Source organism: Artibeus jamaicensis, unplaced genomic scaffold (assembly GCF_021234435.1).
Source record: "Artibeus jamaicensis isolate MK-2021 breed Jamaican fruit bat unplaced genomic scaffold, CSHL_Jam_final contig_432, whole genome shotgun sequence".
Classification (NCBI taxonomy): domain Eukaryota; kingdom Metazoa; phylum Chordata; class Mammalia; order Chiroptera; family Phyllostomidae; genus Artibeus; species Artibeus jamaicensis.
The window spans coordinates 13,366,845-13,387,326 of record NW_026521828.1 but is presented as its reverse complement, the minus strand read 5'-3'; the positions used below and the strand labels follow the sequence as shown (position 1 = coordinate 13,387,326).

The 20,482-nt window shown below is 42.2% G+C and overlaps 1 protein-coding gene and 1 non-coding gene across 13 annotated transcripts in view; one reads left to right on the top strand and one right to left on the bottom strand.

The window, feature by feature from the left end:
* CSNK1A1 (casein kinase 1 alpha 1) overlaps positions 1 to 5,873 on the bottom strand; it is a 40,690-nt gene extending 34,817 nt beyond the window's left edge. For 7 of the 12 annotated variants that reach the window (XR_005084773.2, XM_037161955.2, XM_053665868.1 and 4 more), the window contains exons 1-2: positions 5,209 to 5,873; positions 4,506 to 4,612 (exon numbers count right to left, since the gene is read on the bottom strand). Coding sequence is in view for 11 of the 12 variants with exons in the window: in XM_037161955.2 (XP_037017850.1) it covers positions 4,506 to 4,612; positions 5,209 to 5,331 (230 nt within the window). In the remaining variant the exon portion in view is untranslated. The remainder of the gene's footprint in view (positions 1 to 4,505; positions 4,613 to 5,208) is intronic. The other 5 variants (XM_037161963.2, XM_037161960.2, XM_053665870.1 and 2 more) reach the window with 3 other exon arrangements.
* A 13,569-nt stretch (positions 5,874 to 19,442) lies between these two features.
* On the top strand, positions 19,443 to 19,570 carry LOC119061417 (small nucleolar RNA SNORA44). Its single transcript, XR_005084777.2, has one exon. It is a non-coding gene; the product is annotated as a small nucleolar RNA SNORA44 (small nucleolar RNA).
* Positions 19,571 to 20,482: the final 912 nt, after the last annotated feature.

The window sequence follows — 20,482 nt, the reverse complement described above, 5'->3', positions numbered from 1 at the left end:
GAACCACCAGTGACAGTACTGGAAACAAGAACAGTAACCAAAGCAACATATAAACTAGGTAATCATTTATATTATGAAAGCTATTAAGGTACTAACTTAACCACAGAAAAAACTTTAAGCTCAAGGACTGATTTTTAATATAAATAGAATAAGCATAAAAGATACAATTTATAACAGTGCTTCGAATTCTAGCTTGTTTACACAGAGTTCCTGACATTAAAGTTCTGACTATAAACATTAATAATGAAAAAAGGTTGCTTAAATATACTTTGAAACAAAATGATACAGCTCTAAAAATAAACCAAGGTAGTAGAATCCATGTACTCTACTACACGAGTTCACAAGTATATACTCAAATTTAAAACACAAATTAATAACATCCAACAAATGTTCTCACCCTACAATCCATGGATTCTAATTGGAGAATAAGAATTATAAGCAGCTCGTTAAAGTAAAGGAGGCAACATATGGCTCTGTAGCTTCAAATGAAAAGGTGCAGGGCATATTACCGGGCATGATCTGACCTTGATGTAAGGTGAAAATGGTTCACAGGAAAATTCAGAGTTAGGAGACTCTAAAGCCAAGAGTCTACTTTGTATTATGAGGTGTTGGACTATACCTCTTAGGTTTCATCCAGCTCAAAAATGCTACCTAAGCATCATTACATCATTCCACAACTAGAAGCCATTAGAAGCCAATATTAAACATCTTTAGTATGCTTTGGATTCAGTTACCCTAGGAGTTAAAATCACATTTTTCTTGTATCCAGTGATCTTCCTAATAAAGACATACCCAGTACAGATGTCACCTTTGTTCTCGGATAACATCAGTAGGACTGACTTACAGGGTATATCCTCAATGCCAAAAAAGCAAAGATTAAAATTTAAGCTGCTTTTAACACTGAAGGGTAAGGATTAACTAGTACTTTAAAAATATTTTCTAGAATACTTGACATTCAGAGGGCAAAAAAAAAAAACCCTTAAAAAACAAGGTAACAACAATCCCCCTGCCCCTCCCATCTTCTTTATTCATGATTTCCTTATAAAAGTAGATCCCACTAATTTACTTACTTCTAAATGATAACCTATGGTTTACCTGATGGAGATGCCATTTTCCAGAGTCTTGAGTGGTGTCTCAACTAAGCAACATTCAAAGATATCATGTAGACATGACATTGAACTGTGATGTTCAATGTAGCTTTCTAGGTACTATCTGAAAACAAGTCTTAAAATTTCCAAACTAAAACTTTTGGTATCAAGTAGGCCAGTAACTCTAAGTAGTGACACTTACTCAAACAAATCCCTACGAAAATGCTCATATGCAAAACTTTTCCCAGGTAAGCAGGAAAACTGAAACCTTTCTGTCTAGCACTCTTCCACTCCAAAGAAATTAGAAAATATCTAAGTTGGTAACATTCTTTTTATTTCATTTTTTAAAAAAAGATTTTATGTATTTATTTTTAGAGAGGGGGGAAAAAGGGAGAATGAAAGGGAAACAGCAATGTTCAAGAGAAGTACTGAGCAGCTCTCTCGCTAGCCCCCAACTGGGGACCTCCCCTACAACCCAGGCATGTGCCCTAACTGGGAACTGAACCGGCGACCTTTCTGTTCCCAAGCCAGCACTCAATCAATCTACTGAGCCCCACCTGCCGGGGCTCTTTTTATTTCACAGATGAGGAAAATGATAGGCCCAAAGAAATAAAGGGACTGAGGACCCTGGGTCACTCGGTCAGTATCACACAGCCGATCTAGAGCTATATACCACAATTGTTTCTTTAGAAAACATCCATTCAGAGCGTCACAGGGGCTGTACATTCTGTGAGGGTCGTAACAGAAATACACCAATTTTAACTGAGTTCCCAGAGGCCAATTCACAAGGTCCAAGAATTTTAGTTTCTTAAAAATAATCAGACATCATCATCCTCTCATTCTTGCTCTTTACACTGGATGCTATGCCTCTGGGTAACAACAGCCATCTTAATTAGGTCCTTACATAGTAAGGTCTGATCAGCCAGGTCTGCTTTATAGGTCAGGTAAAGGATATTTCAAAGTATATTAAAGAAAACAGGCAGAGAGGGCCTGGAATAGGTGTAAGTGCAGCAAAATCCAAATTTTTAAAAGTAGTTGCAACACTTCTAAAACAATGCATAACATGTAGATTGTCTTAATCTAGTTTAAGTCAATTTCATTTATCAAACATTTATTGAATATGAATATGATGTATCAGTGATTTGGAAGCAGTGGGGAACTGAGGGGATGGGGAAGATGTTGCCACCCACATAAAGACTCATGTAAGTCTTTCTTACGCTTTCTGCTTCAGTGACCGTCCTCTCACACTTAAAAAAACCAACGAACCACTTTTGTGTCTATGTACTGACTCCACCACTCTTAAAACAAATTTACTCATTCCCCGCCCTCACCCAATTACTACATTCGGCCTGAGACTACTCCCATAAGCCACACTCTGTTCTTGGATTCCTGCCTGCTCCAACCAGTTCACCAAGCTCTTCCTCAGAGCCAAATCCTGAAATCCCATCTCCTCTCCCAGAAAGCCTTAACTTGCAAGCCAGGGTATCTCCTCTTCAGCTCCACCCACGGTTTATGTTGCTAACTACAACTCTGCACACAACTTATAAATAATAGACGCCTATCATTTTGTTCACAAGTGGATTTCCTTTATTCATTATTAAGTATATTAACTATTGCCCTTGATGGTATGCATCAGCGTTGTCCTTAAATAAAAGCTACTAGATAAAAGGGCATGTATTTAATTCAGGGTTAGCACTGAAAACACCAGATGCTTTTTTTATTTTTGCTTAATGCAAATGATTTGTGAAATTTATAAAATCTCCCAACATGGATGAATCTAAAAAGCATTATGCTAAGCAAGAGGCCAAACACAAATATTACAACATATATGATTGCATTTACGTGAAACTACAAAAAAACTAGTGATGAAAAGCAAATCAGTGGGGGCAAGGATGGAGAGATTATATGTGTAAAGGGAAAAGAGTCTTCCACTTTTAGGCTGCTGCAATCAACAATTTCTTTGAGAACAGATTGAACTAGGTAGTTTGATCAGAATTTTCATTCTTTCATAACAACAAATTTATTTTCCCACGAAATTATTTTTTGTTTTTAAAGAGAAGAGAATCATAGTTTACTTTCACTTACAACTAATGGAATATTTTATCATTCAATTTCTGTTTACAATGTCTATCAGCATTGGAAATTGTTTAAGGATAATGTTACTTTCTTTCCACATTAGAATGAATGCATGTAATCTAGTCTTTAATTCAAGATTTGAGAAACAGAAATTGGAATGGAAAGAGACTGTAGTAAATACTAAGGCCACTTAATTCTCAATTATCTCTGGATATTTGACTTATTTTGAAAAACCGGTGGGTTTAAAGCTATATTTTACTCTTTTCTAGGAAAAGACTCTTTAATCTTTAAAGTCGAACTATTCTAAAACCCTTTAAACATTTCAAAAAACCTAGACTATCTCGTTATCACTAACTCTACCATTACTATGGTACTTGCCTTCACACCTCCCCCATAAAGCCACACGTTCCCTGATGTGACTGACAAGTTACTGACCAAGTAACTCAACAGGTTAGAGTTACTTATCAAACTGCGATATCGCTATTATGCTTTCTTTTAATACAACCGAGATCCGAGTCAATTTCAACCTAGTGCTGCAAACTACCTTTGTTATTATCCATAAAAATTTAGTACACAGACTGCATTGTAGCCAACATGCCATACTTGGAAGGATAATTAACACCTTTAAAAGGAATCTGAAGGATTCTGCATAGTATAATTCAATAATTTCATGTCGAATCTGTTGCAAAGATCAGACTGTCATTGTACCATCTCCTTCCTTGGACCCCATCACTGCCTGCAGCTATATTCTTCTCATAGGTCTAATCCACTCAGGTCTGCTAAAGGGGGAATCAAGGAAGCTTCCCTCGTGAACACAAGCAGAGAAAAAGGCAGGAAAATGCGGTTGAGTCACGTCGTTCCGCCATTTTCTAAGCGGAGGAGGAAGACATGTTGGAACAAAAACACAACAAAAGAGCAGCCATTTCCCAAGCCAGCTCCAATAGCAACCCGAACCGGCGGGGCTGACCACTTTGGCCCCTTCAAATCCACTCCGCCGGACACACCTAAGGACATCAGAGGCGCCCGACGTAAAGAAAGCGGCCGCCAACCTTCCCGGGTAGGGATCAAAGATGACCTGCAGGCTTAATGCAAAGGAAAGCCTCGGGAAGAGCGTCCGAAGCTAAACGGAGCAGTGTGTGACACTGAAATTCTAAACTAAGTTGGCAAACTGAAATTTACTCAGTGATGGTGGGGACTTACGGTTCGGGGAACCACCGGCCAGAGGCAGCCCAGGTAATGGTACACCCAGCCCGGATGCAGGCGGTCGTATTCCCGGCCTCTGCCCATTCCCCCGTTCCATACGTCCCTCGGATCATCGCCTGAGTGCTCGCGGGTTCTTACCGTATGTGGGGGATGCCGACCCCACCCTGAAGGATCTTATAGAGTTTGCTCTCGTACAGCAGCTGGGGATGCCTGGCCTTCTGGGACTCTAGCTTCACTGCCACTTCCTGCAGGGGAAAGAGGGGATAATGGTATCAACATTATGGAGTCAATGTCACTTGGGAGGGGAGATGTTAGCAAAGCTCCAACTCGCGACCAGAAAGTGAGAGGCTAGGAAGAGAAAGCTCTCTTTGTAATTACAAAAGAAGGCTCCAGCCTCAGAGGCCTCTTCAGGGGGTAGGTGACGAAATCAGCACGTCCTCTAGATAAAGTGCAGGAAAATAATTCATCTAGAAAACGTAACGAGGGATTATGAAAAAATCAGGCGCTCGGAAACTGTCCTAACTGAAACAAGAAGCCCAGTAGAATGGACACATATATCATATATGTAAACTGGGAGGGCGGGTCATAGAAATAGGATTCTGCCGTTTTCACCTTAAACGACGGTTACAAAAAAGTTAGATTACGGTGCATTTTTAAGGATCTGGGTAACTTCCTAGTTTCATCCCTAAAAGGGAAAGAGCATGAGGTTCCTAAGCCGAGAAAACTGGCTCCTCTGGACTCCCCTGTGCGTTCGGTGGGAAACCGCCCGAGCAGTGGTCGGGGATGGGGGTGGGGAGAGGACGGGAACGGCGTAGTCGTGAACCCCACCCCGGGTGATTACCTCGCCATTGGTGATGTTGATCGCCAGATAGATGTCCCCGAAGGAGCCAGACCCGATCTTCCGTACCAGTTTATATTTTCCTCCGACAATGAATTCGGCCTTGGAGCCGCTGCTGCTCGCCATCCTGAGAGACGAAGACAGAGGCTGGGGCCAAGCCCCGACACCTCTTAGAAGAGGACAGAGGCCTCTGCGCTCGTCCCCTGAGCAAGGCTGCGGAGGAGGGCGGGGGGAAACGGAAAATGTTGGCTTTTGGCGTCACAGGGCCCCAGAATCCGCCAAGGGGAGTCTGATCACCGCCGCTCGGTCGGATTTTCTTTTTTTGGTCAGGACGCAGTTTGTGAGGAGGTCTCGCGGTTCCCAGGCTGGGCCACTTGTTTCTGGGCCGCCGCCGGTGCCACGCTTTCGCGGCGACGTTGCGAGCTGGAAAAGGGGCGCAGTGACTTAGGGCGGTGATACCCTTGGTACCACTGCCGCCGGCTCCCGCCCAGAGGGACCCCTATCACTCCGCCGACGCCGCCATCTTGTTACTCCAGCTCCAGCCAACGCAAAATGCCCCTAGTCTCCGGGAGTCGCTTCTTCACGGCGCAGAGCACTCTGGGAAAGGGATCTCAGGCGCTAGCCCCGGAGGGTCGGCTGCGAGGAGGGCGGAACACAACCGGCGAATGTCGCGGCCTACGCTCCGAGCGTCATCTCGTCACCGCCCAAATGTTCCTGCGCACTGCAGCCCTGCTGATTGCGCATGCGCTTTGCGGCCTTGCCTCATTTTCTCCCCCCCACCCTCCACCCCGTCTCATTTCCACTTCCGGTCGTAAGCTGTTGTACTCTTGCACCTTGTTTGTCCGTCACCTCGGATACGCCGGGTCTCTGAAAGGCCCTGCAACCCCAGGCATCCAGAGCAGTTAGAGAGGAGTCACTTTCACTTTTCTTGGAGGACGGAAGCTTCAAGTCTTGGACTTGGGCATTGACCTTTGCTCTAGGCGGCGGTTTTAAATTTTGATCTTTCCGCCACTCCCCGCAACCGGCCTATTCCAGCCCAGTTTCTCTCCAGCCCCATTTCTCTTTTGAGAGACGCTGTTGCCTCTGGTGGAGAGGAAGAGAAAAGCAGCCCTGGGCTGGCTGGGTTTGTTCTGGGCTCTTGGTTTTAGCAAAATCTAGCTGATTAGTCTTTTTTTTTTTCTTAATTTAGAAAAGGTAGAGAGAGGGAGAGAAACATCAGTGTGAGGTTGCCTGTCACATGGCACCTACTGGGGACCTAGCTTACAACCCAGGTATGTACCCTGGCTGGGGACTAAACCAGCGACCCTTTACTTTGCAGCCCCTATTTAACCCACTGAGCTACACCAACCAGGGCTGATTGGTCTTGCCCTATTGAAGAACCTAATACTACTAGCAGATATAGTCAACAGAAAATAAGGTTTACAACCATGAAAAAAACTACGCATAAAAGTTGTTATATCTACGCGCCACCCCCTGCGCCAACCACCCCCCGCCAGAGGAATCATGTCTTAGTAGGTTGAAAACTGCAACATTGACCCAAAAAACAGGATAGAAATCACTATTACAAAATTAAATTGACAACATTTGAAACATTACATGTTTTGCTAAAAATGTATCAGAATCACACCTTGGCCATATTTTGGTTTACAAAATTTGACAGGAAAATCGGTTTTGGTAGTAACAATGATCACTAAAGAAAACTTTGATACTATAATCTGTAATACCAATCAAACTCCACTAAATGAGTTTAATCCTGAATTAATCAAACCTGTTGTAAAAACTGAAACAAAAAATCTACCCCAAATGATTTTATTAGAATGGAATGGGAAGAAAATGTGGACTTAACCATAACTTTGAAAACTGATGAAGTAGTAATGGAGTTTATTCTGGAAGATATTTTAATTAAAATTCTTCCACGATACTGTACTTCTGACTTAAATGTTTGTATTAAAGCCCTAGTTTAAATGTCTTCGTGAATTTGAAACAGGGGAAGAGACTCTCCTAATGTTGAATACGAAGTTTGGAGGCACTCCCAAACCCAGGCTCCCAAATCAGCACTTTTAGGCATGTTCCCTTTGGTGACTCTAAAGCATGTTTGGCCTAATTTCTGCTGTTAGATTCTGTTAAAAAACAAACAAGCGTAAGCCATCCAAAATTTAATGGATTCCTCAGCTTTTGGAGCTCCTCACAGACAGGCGACATAGACATTTAAAGGGAGCTTTGCACAAGGATACAAATGCTGGGTTGGAGATGAAGGGGTAGAAGTGGGCATGGAATAGACTAGGCTGGGGTTGCCCCAAGGGCTGTGTTTGGACAGGGGCGAGTCTAACAAAGGTTTCCATAGAGATAGTAGAAGAATAAGAGTAGTGTAATGTATTTTTTCTTTCATTTATCTGATTTAAAATTGTATTTTATTCTGAGATTTTTTTTTAAAGTTTTTTTTCATTTATTTCTCTTCAGAGGGGAAGGGAAGGAGAGGAGAGAAATATCAATGTATGGTTGCCTCTTGTGCGTCCCCTGCTGGGAACTGGCCTGCAACCCAACAGGCACGTGCCCTGACTGGGAATACGAACCATGATACTCTGGTTTGCAAGCCCGCGCTCAATCCACTGAGCTACACCAGCTAGGGCCTTATTCTAAGATTTTTATCTTCCTGTGTATGTGTCATTAAAGTGCCCTTTTGTATTTGTATTTATTTTTTATCCTCACATAAGGACATGCTTAGTGATTTTTTAGAGAGAGGGGAAGGGTGGGAGAAAGAAATGGAGAGAAACATCAATGTGAGAGAGAAACATCAACTGGTTGCCCCTTGGGGACTGAACCTGAAACCTAGGCATGTGCCTTGACTGGGAGTTGAACCCATGACCTTTCAGTTTACAGGACAATGATCCAAGCAACTGAGACACACTGGCCAGGGCATAAAGAGTCCTTTTAGAAAATAGTGCTAATGGTAGATAGCTCTGTTTTGTTAATATCCTTATTTGGCAAAATTAAAGTTGACATGTAAAAAATTTTTTTCTTTTTAAACTGACAGCCCTCTTTTTAAAAAAATATGTATAAGCTCTTGAAATCCCACACTCTGGGACTCACTAGTTTAAATGACTTCTAGAAGCCCTTCCAGCCGAGATTCTTTGGTTTTGTGTCTATTGTGTCTCCTCGTTTGTTTCCAGCCTGCTGTAGTCACTGTTCCAGTACTGAATGCTGAGTGGTCTTAGCCTTTTCAAATTTGATTTCAGTTGATTCCGTCTTAAGATTTAAATTTGTCAGATTTAAAGAGGACAAAAGTTGGTTTTTTAACATAAAGGTTTAATATAAAATGAAGGCTTTAGGTTTCGATTATGACTCAGCCTTTCCCCTAAACTTATGTATCATTTGTAGTGAATTTCAGGCTCAGCAGTCGAAGAATTACTTGTTTTAGGTGTGGCTATTTTAAAGTTACAAGTCATTCTGTACTTATTGAATCAGCATCAGCTTCATTGTAATGGAAGGAGTCTTTTAAAATGTGGCAAATGCAATTCCTAACTCTTGGATCAGATGAATTCACTAAAAAATATAATCAAAAGTATAGGATAAAAATGTTAGACTTTGAGGAAAATATCACATCTAGATAAATAATAATATTTTAAAATGCATTCCAATTTACAGAGTGATTTCACACATATCAGTTGTGCCCTGCTAGGACAAAGTGGCTCGGTCGAGATCATACAGATATTAGAACAGGCAAAGAAAGGACTATAACCCCAACCTCTAACCACAAGAAAGGGAAAAAGGAAAGGACAGGATGCAAATTGGGACCATCATGCCACGGTGATTACTTATGTGTTCATAGAGAGATTAAGATGAACTGAAATTTTTTTAGGACATGGTGTTTACCCAGGAAAAGGTCACTACTAACCAGAGTATGTTTTGAGTAAAATGATAAGGATAGGCACAAGAAGTATAGATAGATGCTGTAAGGAGGAAAATACAATAAAAGGGTGGCCTTCTGATCTCTAGCGTTGTTTGGTGCAGATAAGTAGGAAAAATGGAATGCTGTAAAATATATCACTGTTTCAGGTGTTGTTTAGCTGTTACACAGCCTCATGCATAATCAGTTATCAGACAAGTGAGTCAGTGGAATGATGGAAAACATGAGAACATCAGAAATGCCCTTCGGGGTTACAGTGATAATTCCTTCAGTCTGTTTTCCAGTTACTGACTGTGAGCAATTTCTGTGCCCCTTTCTTGTCTCAGTTCCTGGTCTCCCATCTGCTGCTGTTCAGGAGGTTTTGTGAAAGCAGACTCTGCTGCACCTATGACAGCAACTTCAAAAACATTTAAGATACTCTGTAAACATTTCTTTCTGTGTAGTCACTGGCCATAAATGTATTTCAATTAATTTAATTCTTTGAACTTACGCTTTTGACCTGCAAGTCTTCAAGACTCGGAAGATTGGTAAGTTCTATGTATATGCTGCCCGATGATCTTTTTTAAAAAAATGTTTTATTGTGTTTATTTTTAGAGAGAGGGGAAGGGAGGGGGAAAGTAAGGGAGGGAAACATTGATGTGCAAGAGAAACATCCACTGGTTGCCTCTCATGCACCCCCAGCTGGGGACCTGGCCTGCAACCCAGGCATGTGCCCTGACTGGAATCAAACCCCATGAACTTTTGTTTTGTGGGATGACACCCAATACACTAAGCCACACCAATCAGGGCCCCAATGACCTTATAATAATCACATATAAAATGTTTACTGTTCTTTTCCTTATAAGTGACTTGGAAAATATTCACTTCGAAAATTTAGGTAAATCAGAAAAAAGAAAACAAAAATCTCTTAACACATATTTAATTTTATTTCTTAAAACTAGTCCTAGTGCACATTCGATTTTGAGACTTGTTTTTTTCATTTAATGGTTTCTTGGAGACATGTTCCCATATGACTGATCTTCCGAAATATTTTAGATGTCTATACATTAAATATATATAGTATTGATGGAGCAACACAACCAATCCCAATCAAATATTCCAATTGTTTTCAAACTTTTACTAGTATAAACAATGCTTTAATGAATATTCCTATAGCTAACTCTCTGCTGGCATCCAAAATTAATTGGTCAGGATATATTTCTAGAAATGCTACTAGTCTTAAAGCTCCTCGTATGATAAACAACAACTTCTGATTCTGTGTTGGTACAGCTTGTGATGATTAAACCTGCATTCATGTACTATCCTATCTTTCTTAAATAATTTATGTTCAAATTTAAATCCTGATCCTTCAGTTTCTTAAAAGGGGCTGTTAGATTTTCTTTTTTTTTGACCAACCATTGTTGTAAAACCTAATAAACTTAGAAGAGCTCTTTGCAACTCCCCTATTCCCTTCCCCACACATTTCAAAATCTCAAGAATTTTGCAAGTCTGTGGTTTGCAAATGAAAATGTCCCTTTTATGGACACAGCCAACAAGACACATTTGTTGACCATTAGTGAAACAATTGTGTTCTACAGATATTTAGATTTAGTTGAAGGAGGAGGGAGAGATTAGTTTGCTGTAAGAGGTCAAAGGACCCTTAAAATCAGGAATATAGTTAATCAAGTATGAAAAATGGAATTATCTCATGTATGTTCAAATATCCCATATTTTGCATGAGCTCAAGTATACCCATAGAAACAAACGTTTAGTTCCACAGAAAGAAGTGTGTGAGGTCTTAGATAGGGATGGGCAAGAATTCATTTGTCACTGTTTCAAACTGAGATGAACTCAGACTTTACTAAGAAATCTTGTATTTTTTATTTTTATATATTTTTTCAATCTTCACCTAAGGACACACTTACTGATTTTGGGGGGGGGGGGGAGGGACAGAGAGAAAGGGAGAGAAACATTAATATGAGAGAAAAACATTGATTGGTGACCTCTCATACATGCTCCAACCAGGGAACTGAACCAAATGGGGACCTAACTCAAAACTTATGCTTGTGCCCTGACTGGAAGTCGAACCCACAACCTCCTGGTTTACTGGACAACAATCCGACCAACTGAGCCACACTGGCCAGGGCCCTTTCAGGTTGCTAGTCATGCCACAGACCCCCTTAGAGGAGGAACAAGGGAGCCGGAGAATAGCCTCAAACGACTCCCAGGTAAGTTCCTTTGTGACCACTCCCTGAAGCACTAAGCCCTAGAGATAACATCCAGACCTCAGTCTTGTCTCAGCTCCAGGCCCAGAATCAGCGTGGTCGGGTGGGATGGCACCAGGGCTGACATCAGGACCAGCCACGATGACTAATGATCCCCTTCCCTGCGGCCCGCCAGTCAGCAGAGTCCATGACACTGAAAGGACACACCTGGAAAGCTGATGAGTGTTCTATTGAGATCCACACCTGAGACCCCTCCCCCTCCCTCCCTCCCTCCCTCCCTTTCTCCCTCCTTCCCCTCTCTTCCTCCCTTCCTGTCTTGGTCCCTCCCTCCCCTCTCACACTCACATACCTTTGTCCACCCTCTTCTTATTCCAGGCCCACTCTCTCTGGAGCACACACTAGTGCCTGCCTTTTTCCTGAGCTCCAAGGGCCCTTCCTTTGCCTCTGTAACTTGCTTCCTGAGCTCAGGCAGCCCAGCTGGCTCATTTCTTCCACTGGTCACTTCTGCTACTCCTGTGATTTTCCAAGTAAACTTTTCTTGTATTTGAGTTCCTTGGCTCTGAATTCTTTTCTTAGCTGAACTCAAGGACCAAGGTCTAACATCTAGTGTCATTTGCTACTAACAGTTCCAGGACTCCCAAGAAAAGCAAAATCCACAGCTGCTCAGCTTCCTTATATGAAATAATGTTATGTATGCATATAACTTATGTACCGTCTCCTGTATACCGTGAATCCTCTCCAGATCACTTACAGTACTTAATGCAGTGTAAATGCTATGTAAATGCTTGTTATACTGTAGTGTTTAGGGAATAATGATAGGAAAGAAGCCTGTACTTGTTCAGTACAGACAACCATTATAGACCTAGCTACATAGTACATGTCAGCAGCAGTGTGACAATTTTTTCCTGAATATTTTTAATATCTTTGAATCCACAGATATGGATGAGGAACGTGGGGATTCAGAGGGCCAACTATAATGGTATCTTCGTTTTGGGAACAGCTTTCCCTGGAGGTGAGGGAGGGGCTTCACTTCAAAATGATTTTTCAGTTTCCAGACTCTGCAACTTGGTGCTCAGTCAGGGAGGGTCTCGTTCAGACCCCCAGGGTGTGAACTCCCCCAGTCTTCAGGGCCGACACCCATCTCCCCCATGGTCCCTGTTAGTCTTTAAAAAATCCTTGCCTGGGTTCCCATAGAGGAAAATCTTACTCTTCAACACTCTCATTCTTGGCAGAGTGAGATTCAATTGTGAAAATCAAGCAAAGCTAGTTCTTGTCCTCTCGTGTCACTGTTTCCACGAGCCCCGCCTCTGCCTCTCAGAGTCGCATCGAAATAATGCCTGAGGCTTTAACTCTTTTGTCCGCAATAAAGTTCTGCAGTGTAATGTTTAAATGCCATGAATATGTCCTGACAGGGAAGAAATTCAAGTAATTTGACGGTGCCTGCTTTTACTGAAAACCCCGCTGAGGCCAGGACTTGAAACGCGCTGGGAGATGAAATGCCTGCGTCTCTCCCGTGTCCCCATTCCAAACCATTATCTTGTTCTGGTCAGTCTGTCTGACCTGGCAATTTTTCTGCAATCAAATTGTACTTTAAAAGTGCAGTTTTAATCAGATGAACCATTAATTCCTGGAAATGCAGTGTCATGCATGGCATTTGGCGATATTTGTGCTGGCTGTTTTTATGTGGAAGAATTTGATTAGTGTTTTTCAGTTTCTGTCATTTCTGCCCCCCTTTCTTTCCCAGCCCCTGTTCTTTCTCTCTTCATTGTTCCTTAGCAAGGCCGTGAATCTGCTCCCTGTGACTCATTATTACTCAGTGTAGTAATCTGCTCTTCTTTGTGAGGCTAAATTTGGAAGATGCTTGAGTTGCCATTCCTGAGGAGAGTGAGTCCTAAGAGCACATCCTGTTAACTCTCAACTCTCCGTGCCAATGGCAGGGAGCACTGATAGCAATCACAGAAAAGGAATGGCTGCTGCATTTGGTCCTGGCTAAGCCCAGTGTCATGCCACAGAAAGACTTGTTGCAGTTAACAAAGCCAGGGGCTTGACTGCAAAAAAAGGAACCTTGGATTGCAGGGCCCTAAAGCACGAAGCAAAAAAGTCAAATGATATTTACGTAGCCCTCTGCAGTTTATAAGGTATTTTGTGAGGCACTGACTGGTGCTTTTCATGACCAGGATAAGAAGTAGGTAAAACAGCTGTTGTTTTATTCACCTGGCATGTGAGGGAAGCTGAAGATTGGACAGGTGTGGTGACTTACCCGACACCACCTGCTTTCCGAGGACTCCCCTCAAGCCACGCCACCGTTCTGCGGTGTGTGCCTGTTCACCCTCACAGTTTGCATGTCCTGTCCAGACCTCGGCGCCTGTGGTACATCTGGACAGAGAGCGTGTCGGCAGTCACCACCTCCTCAGACCTGCACTTGTCTTAAACCAGTGCCCTCTAGCTGGTGGGCTCAGCTCATCTGCAGCTCGATTGATCTGTGTCCACACTCTGCAACTTGGTGCTCTGTCAGGGTCTGGGTTCTGACCCCTGGTTGTGTCTGAATTCCCACAGTTTTGAGGCCTGACACCCACCTCCTCCATGGCTGAGTCTCAGATCTGGCTGTCCCTGGTTCCTCGATCTTGGTGACCTGCTCGCAGTTACTCGTCTCTCTCCGGTCCCCACCAGCCACACCTCCTTTCTCCTGCCGTGCCAGGGTTCATTACTCCTGTCTCCCGGATTCTGAAGCCAACTGATATATTTAGTAATAATCTCAGCTACCGACTGGACTTTCCACAGCCACCGTACTTCCTGCGCACTCTGCACCTGATCTGAACCCCTAAGAATGCCTCTTACCTGGTTCTCTAGGCCCCGCAATGATAGACGTGATGCTCTTTACACTTACCACTCAGCTCCTCTAACCCATATGAAACTCATATTTTAAAATATTTTTTTTTTGCTTTCAATTTCAAATTCTGTTGACCTTCTCAGCCTATATTTTCTTGTTCTGCACAACCATTGATCATTATAGGCTCTGCCCTAGTGAAATAGGATATGTAAAAGCACTTCGTTTAAGCAATATGCCTTGTACAAATATACCCTGCTTCTGTTATTATTAGGCAATTCAAGCCAAAGGTGACTTTTTCTAACCTTCCTGGTGGAGGGAGATAGGCTGTCAGCTGAAAGAGGAACTTAACAATTATTGCCCAAGGCCTAAATAAGACAAATGTAACAACAACAACAAAAAAGCGCAACTGTGATACTACCACCACTGACTGAATTATGTACATTATTCCTTTTGACTAGGTTACCACCATAGGTTTTTACATTTTCTTTTATTCATTAATTTTTCTTAGAGAGACAGGGGAAGGGAGAGAAAGAGAAATAGTGACTTGTTGTTCCACTGATTTATGCATTCATTGGTTGATTCTTGTATGTGCCTGACCAGGGATTGAACCCACAGCCTCAGCATATCAGGACAATGCGCTGACCAACTGAACTACCTGGCCAGGGCTCACAGGCCTTTAAGACGTGTCAGGCAACAAAACAAATATTCTAGGTGGTTCTCAAGGCCTCAGAACCTTTCTTGTAGTCAACCTGAAGATACTGAGTTTTCAGATGGCATCTACCCTGATTGATTTTTCCATGCTAAGGTAATAATTGCTTTTAATATTTATACAGCACTTTATATTTTTAATTTTTAAAAGTGCATTTATTGATTTGAGAGAGAGAGAAACATCAGTTGGTTGCCTCCCATATGCACCCTGGCCGGGGATTGAACCCACAACCTAGGTGTGCACCCTGAGTGGGAATCAAACCCCCAGTCTTTTGGTGTGTAGGATGATGCTCTAACCAACTGAGCCACACCAGCTAGGGCTGTACTGTATTGTACTTGCCTACATTATCTTATGTTATGTAAAAAGATTTTATGGGAAAAGTAATTTCATTGTTTTAAGCTTTTATATAGGGAAACTGAGGCCCAGAGGTCTTAGTTAACTTGCCCAAATGCACTTAATGAGTGGGAGGGGGGTGGGGGGGGCGGGTACCATAGACTGGAACTCAGGTTTTTCTGACTCCCAAAGAAACTGCTTTTTCATTTCTCCAGTCCATGCATCTCAGAATGGTGAGACACCCTGGGAAGAAAGCTGCTCATCTATTTCATGACTGAGTGAAGCTATAAAAGTTGGCATCCACTCAGTAGCAGAACACAGAATTTGTCACTGAGGTATGTTCAAGAACTTGGGCCTCGTGGTGGTTTTCAATAATTATACACTACTGCCATCTTGTGGACGTGCTCGATTGCTGTTCCTACTTCAGCCTGCTCTGTGACCTAGTGTCCTGCCCAGCCAGAACTGCCTAGCTGAATCTGAACAATCAAATGTTAAATGCCCAGGAAAGGGCTGGAGTCAGGGAACTTAGAATAATATTTGAGGGGCTCCTCAACTTAACTGTAGAATTGTCCATTCTCTCCTGCAGCAAATACTCGTGGTGGCCTACTTAAGAGCACTCCTCCTTTGCTGTTCCTCTTTCTCAACAAGACTCTCAATTTTGTCAAGTCTGCATGATTATGTACTTCAGAGGGAGGCTGGCCCAATTTGGGTCTTCCTCCATCCAAGCCAGTCAGTGGGTGGTTTGGGGACCATGAGGTATTCCGGTCAGTGGGCTAGGAGGAAGAGCCTATTGGAGCGCTTTGGGGGAGGCTTGCTCTCTTGCAGAAACATACAGGCAGAGATGGTCCTTTTTAAAAAATTATTTTATTGTTGTTCAACTACAGTTGTCTGCATTTTCCTCCCACCAGTCCCCTCAACCCAGCCAAACCTCCCTCCCTCCCTTGCGTTCATCCCCCCCACCCTTGGTTTTGTCCATGTGTCCTTTATAATAGTTCCTGAAAACCCTTCCCCCCAATTATGGTCTTTTATTCTTTGGTCTTCAGTTTTCTAAAGAACATTATCATTTCCAGATGAGTTGAATTTCTGGCACTGGGACCAAAGGAGTACTAACAAAGAATATGGTAAAAGCCAAGAAGTTCCCCAAAACAGGGCTAAACATCATGGTGGTAGCAGGTTGTTGGTGGTAGCAACTTCTTCCAGAGCTTCCCAGGTATAATCTGAAACTAGCCCCCCCACCCCCACCAAATCTTAAAAGTTTACACAGAGACCCTAACTGGGGTCACCCATGTACATAGGAGGTCTTAACAGTCCAGTCACGTACCAGGCCTAGGTAGTCTCACTGCCACATTACTATCTCAAGGCTGTGTCCTCGGGCAGTTTCCAGATCAGGAAAGGCAAGTGGACTGCACAGGGCTGGAGTGGGGAGCCTCCGATAGCCTAGGTCCAGCTCACAGGTCAAACTGACATTCATGTCTTCATGATAACCTTAAAACCAAATGGTAGAACAGAGGCATTTACTTAGTAATGGAAGTCTGGCAAAGTACTTACAGGGAATCTCCTAAACTTTAAACCTCAGGATCATATTTCATGTATTTCTACAGATTGAGAACATGACTGTTTCAGAGATGCTAAACGGTGCTTCTCACTACAGATTAGGAAACAGAGTGGGTACGACGTGATGGAGTCCCTGCAGTCCTGCTTCTCCGACTTCCTATCAGCAAGGCCCCTGGCAAGTTTCTGAGTCTCTAAATTTCAGGTTTCTCCTTTGTAAAAAGGAGATGGTAATACTTACCTGTTAGGGACCACTAGTAGAATACCTGGTTTATGATATGGGCTCAATAGAGTGAACACTCTTGTTATAAGAATGTTTATATGTTAGTAATGAGGTTACTACTCTAGCCTGTTATCTAATAAAAGTTTTATTCTGGTAAGCACATGGCCACCAATAGTTTCTTGACTGACAATTTAATGTTTCAAAAAATAGAAGAAACAGTTCACAAAACTTCCCTTTGGATTTTGTAGAATTTTTTAAAAATGCTGGTGGGAATCTTTGGTGAAAGCAACCACATGAGAGAGAGTGTATGTAGTAGCAGACTTGGCTATACCTCGTCAGCTATGAGCTGAGTCCTCTGGGACAGGTTACTCAGTCCCTCTGAGCTTCAGTGTCCTAATCTGTAAAGTGCAGATAATGACTATTATACAGGGTCACTGTCAGAAATGATTGATGGATGTTTTCTGACACATAGTAGAAATGCAGTAACTAATATCTATTTCTACTACTACTGTAGAAATTAGAGTGATAGATTTCACAAAACTGAATGGAAAATATACATATGATCCCAAGGCTGAGACTCTAAAGTAGGTGGGCGTTTTTTTTGTTTTTAGTGATCAGAAAAACAAATTAGACTCATTAGGCTCATGGCACTGCCCCCTCTTGTGCTGCTCAGTAAGCTTTTGGCAGTTTACCTCTTTCTTCTCCACTTTCTTTGCTCAACTCTGCAATTGTAAGTGATTCCTACAGGAAAGAAAGAGAGGCTTGGGAAGAAAATACTGCTATTGTAAAGAAGTCCTTCTTTTAAAAATGTTTTATTGTTATTATATTGCAGTTGTCCCAGTTGTTCCTCCTTTGCCCTCCTCTGTTGCCCTCCTCCTAGCCCACTGTTTTAAAGAAGTTCTTGATTAGCTAAAAATTTAAAAGATTGAGTAATAAGTATGACATGCACCTCTTCCAGTTTTGAGAGTTCAGCTCAGATGCTGTATTAAGCACTTTCTACAGATTATACTCTTTTTTTTTCTGGTTTGGCCTACAAATTATTAGAAGAGGACTGTATAGTGAACATCTGTAATTATTTCTTCTTACTCAGCCTCCACATTGCCTTTATAAGTTTGAGGAGTAGGCAATTGTGTGAGGCAGAGCCCTGCATCTCAGTCAGTGAAGCCAAAAGGCCCTGGTGGTCGTTCTTCCTGATTGCTGACTGCTCGGGGCCCAAGCATGATGGGTCACGGTGCTGGAGAGAGGAGTCAAGAAAAGCAGGAAATGTGTGAAATTTATTCTGGTAGTGGTGACATTTAGTATCTGGTAGCAGCAATGGCATCTGAGTTAGATATGGCACCCAGTCCCCAGGCCATTGCCAGTGTCCAGCAGCAGCAGCATACTTCCTGTGGTATGGCATGGTCTCCTCCAGGGGTCTGGCCACCAGCCCCCCTTGGTGCCTGCCTGTATTCCTAGCCTGGCTCTCCAGCTTTTTCACTGATTCTTTGAGCTCCTACTACTCTTTCAAAAAAAATTTTTTTGGCCTTGACCTGTGTGGCTTGGTTGGGTGTCATCCCCTAGGACGAAAGGTCACTGGTTTGATTCCTGGTCAGGGCACATGTCTGGGTTTCAGGCCCAGTCCCTGGTTGGGGCACATGCAAGAGGTGACCAATTGATGTACATTGATATTTCTCTCCCTCTATTTCTCCTTCTGTTCCCCTCTCTTGAAAAATAAAGAAAATCTCATAAAAAATTCCTTTTTCTAAAACTGGGGCTCAAATCAACAATTTGGATCAAAAGGAAGAAATAAACATTGAACTTGAAGATAATGAAGAAACAAGAATTCAGGAAAATGAGGAGAGGCTTAGGAACCTCTGGGACAACTTTAAACATTTCAATATCTGAATCATAGGGGTGCCAGAAATAGAAGAGAAAGAGCAAGAAATTGAAAACTTATTTGAAAAAAATAATGAAGGAAAACTTCCCCAATCTGGTGAAGGAAATAGACATACAAAGTCTAGGAAGCTCAGAGAGTCCCAAAGAAGTTGGACCCAAGGAGAAACACACTAAGACACATCATCATTACATTGCCCAAGATTAAAGGTGAGGAGAGAATCTTAAAAACAGCAAAAGAAAAGGAGAGAGTTGCCTACAAAGGAGTTCCCATAAGACTATCAGCTGATTTCTCAAAAGAAACTTTACAGGCAAGAAGGGGCTGGAAAGAATTATTCAAAGTCATGAAAAGCAAGGACCTATATCCAAGATTGCTCTATCAAGCAAAGCTTTCATTTAGAATGGAAAGGAAGATAAAGTGCTTCCCAGCTAAGGTCAAATTAAAGGAGGTCATCATCACCAAGCCCTTATTTATATGAAATGTTAAAGGGACTTATCTAAGAAAAAGAAGATCAAAACTATGAACAGTAAAATGACAACAAACTCACAACTATTAACAACTGAACCTGGAAAACAAAAACAAACTAAGCAAACAAATAGAACAGGAACAGAATCACAGAAATGGAGATCATTTGTAGCCATGGGATCTTCAACTGTATGTGAAAGCAACCTGGGGAGACTTTGAGAGCTCAGCTCAACATAACACCTGCAGCTGCCACTCGCCTTTCCTATGATATAAAAATAAAAAAGAAAAAGAAAGAAACAGAGGTCATATAGAGGGATATCAGTGGGGGTGGGGGTGTTGAGAATGGAGAAAAAGGTACAGGGAATAAGAACATAATTGCTAGGTACAAAATAGACAGGGAGAGGTTAAGAATAGTATAGGAAATGGAGAAGCCAAAGAACTTGTAAGTAGGTCCCATGGATATGAACTTAGAGGGGCAATGCCGGAGGCAGGAGGGTACAGGGTGGAGGGGGATAAAGGGGAGAGAAAAATGGGACAACTGTAATAGCATAATCAATGAAATATGCTTTAAAAATAAAATAAAAATTCCTTTTTTCAATTTCAGTTAACCAGACTCAGTTTTTGTTGATTGCAACCAGAAGACTCTGACTAACTACATAGTCTTTAGGACATGTTCAATCCAAGAGAGTCTGATGCTGCTGGATAAAGTCATGGTCAAATTTACACCTGGTCTGGGAGTTCTGTCTAGGCTTCTTTTAAACCTCATGTCTGCTGGCCCACCCTAAACTGCTTCCTTCTCCATCTCCCACAACTTCTGAATTCGTACTCAATAAACACATAGTCAGCACCTACCTTATACAGGGCAATATGCCAGGCCCTGAGAGGACTCCAAGGTCAATAAGCTGTAGCCCTGACGGTATACTTTTGAATTTGAACCAGGAAAATATATTTTCTTTTCAAAAAGTAAATTTAAAAGTTGATCACTCTGTTGAGGGTAGAAGTGAAGGGAAACTCTTTTTATCTTTGAGTTGGTGTCACTGGGGGCAAGGTGATGTCCATTTTTTGGTAAATGTTCCAGAAATCAATCCCAAAAGGCAACTGGATTCCTTTGTTAGAGTTTCCAGTAAAAAAAAAAAACAGATAGCTCTCTAGAGCACTGAGAAAAGAATGCCTCTTCTGAAG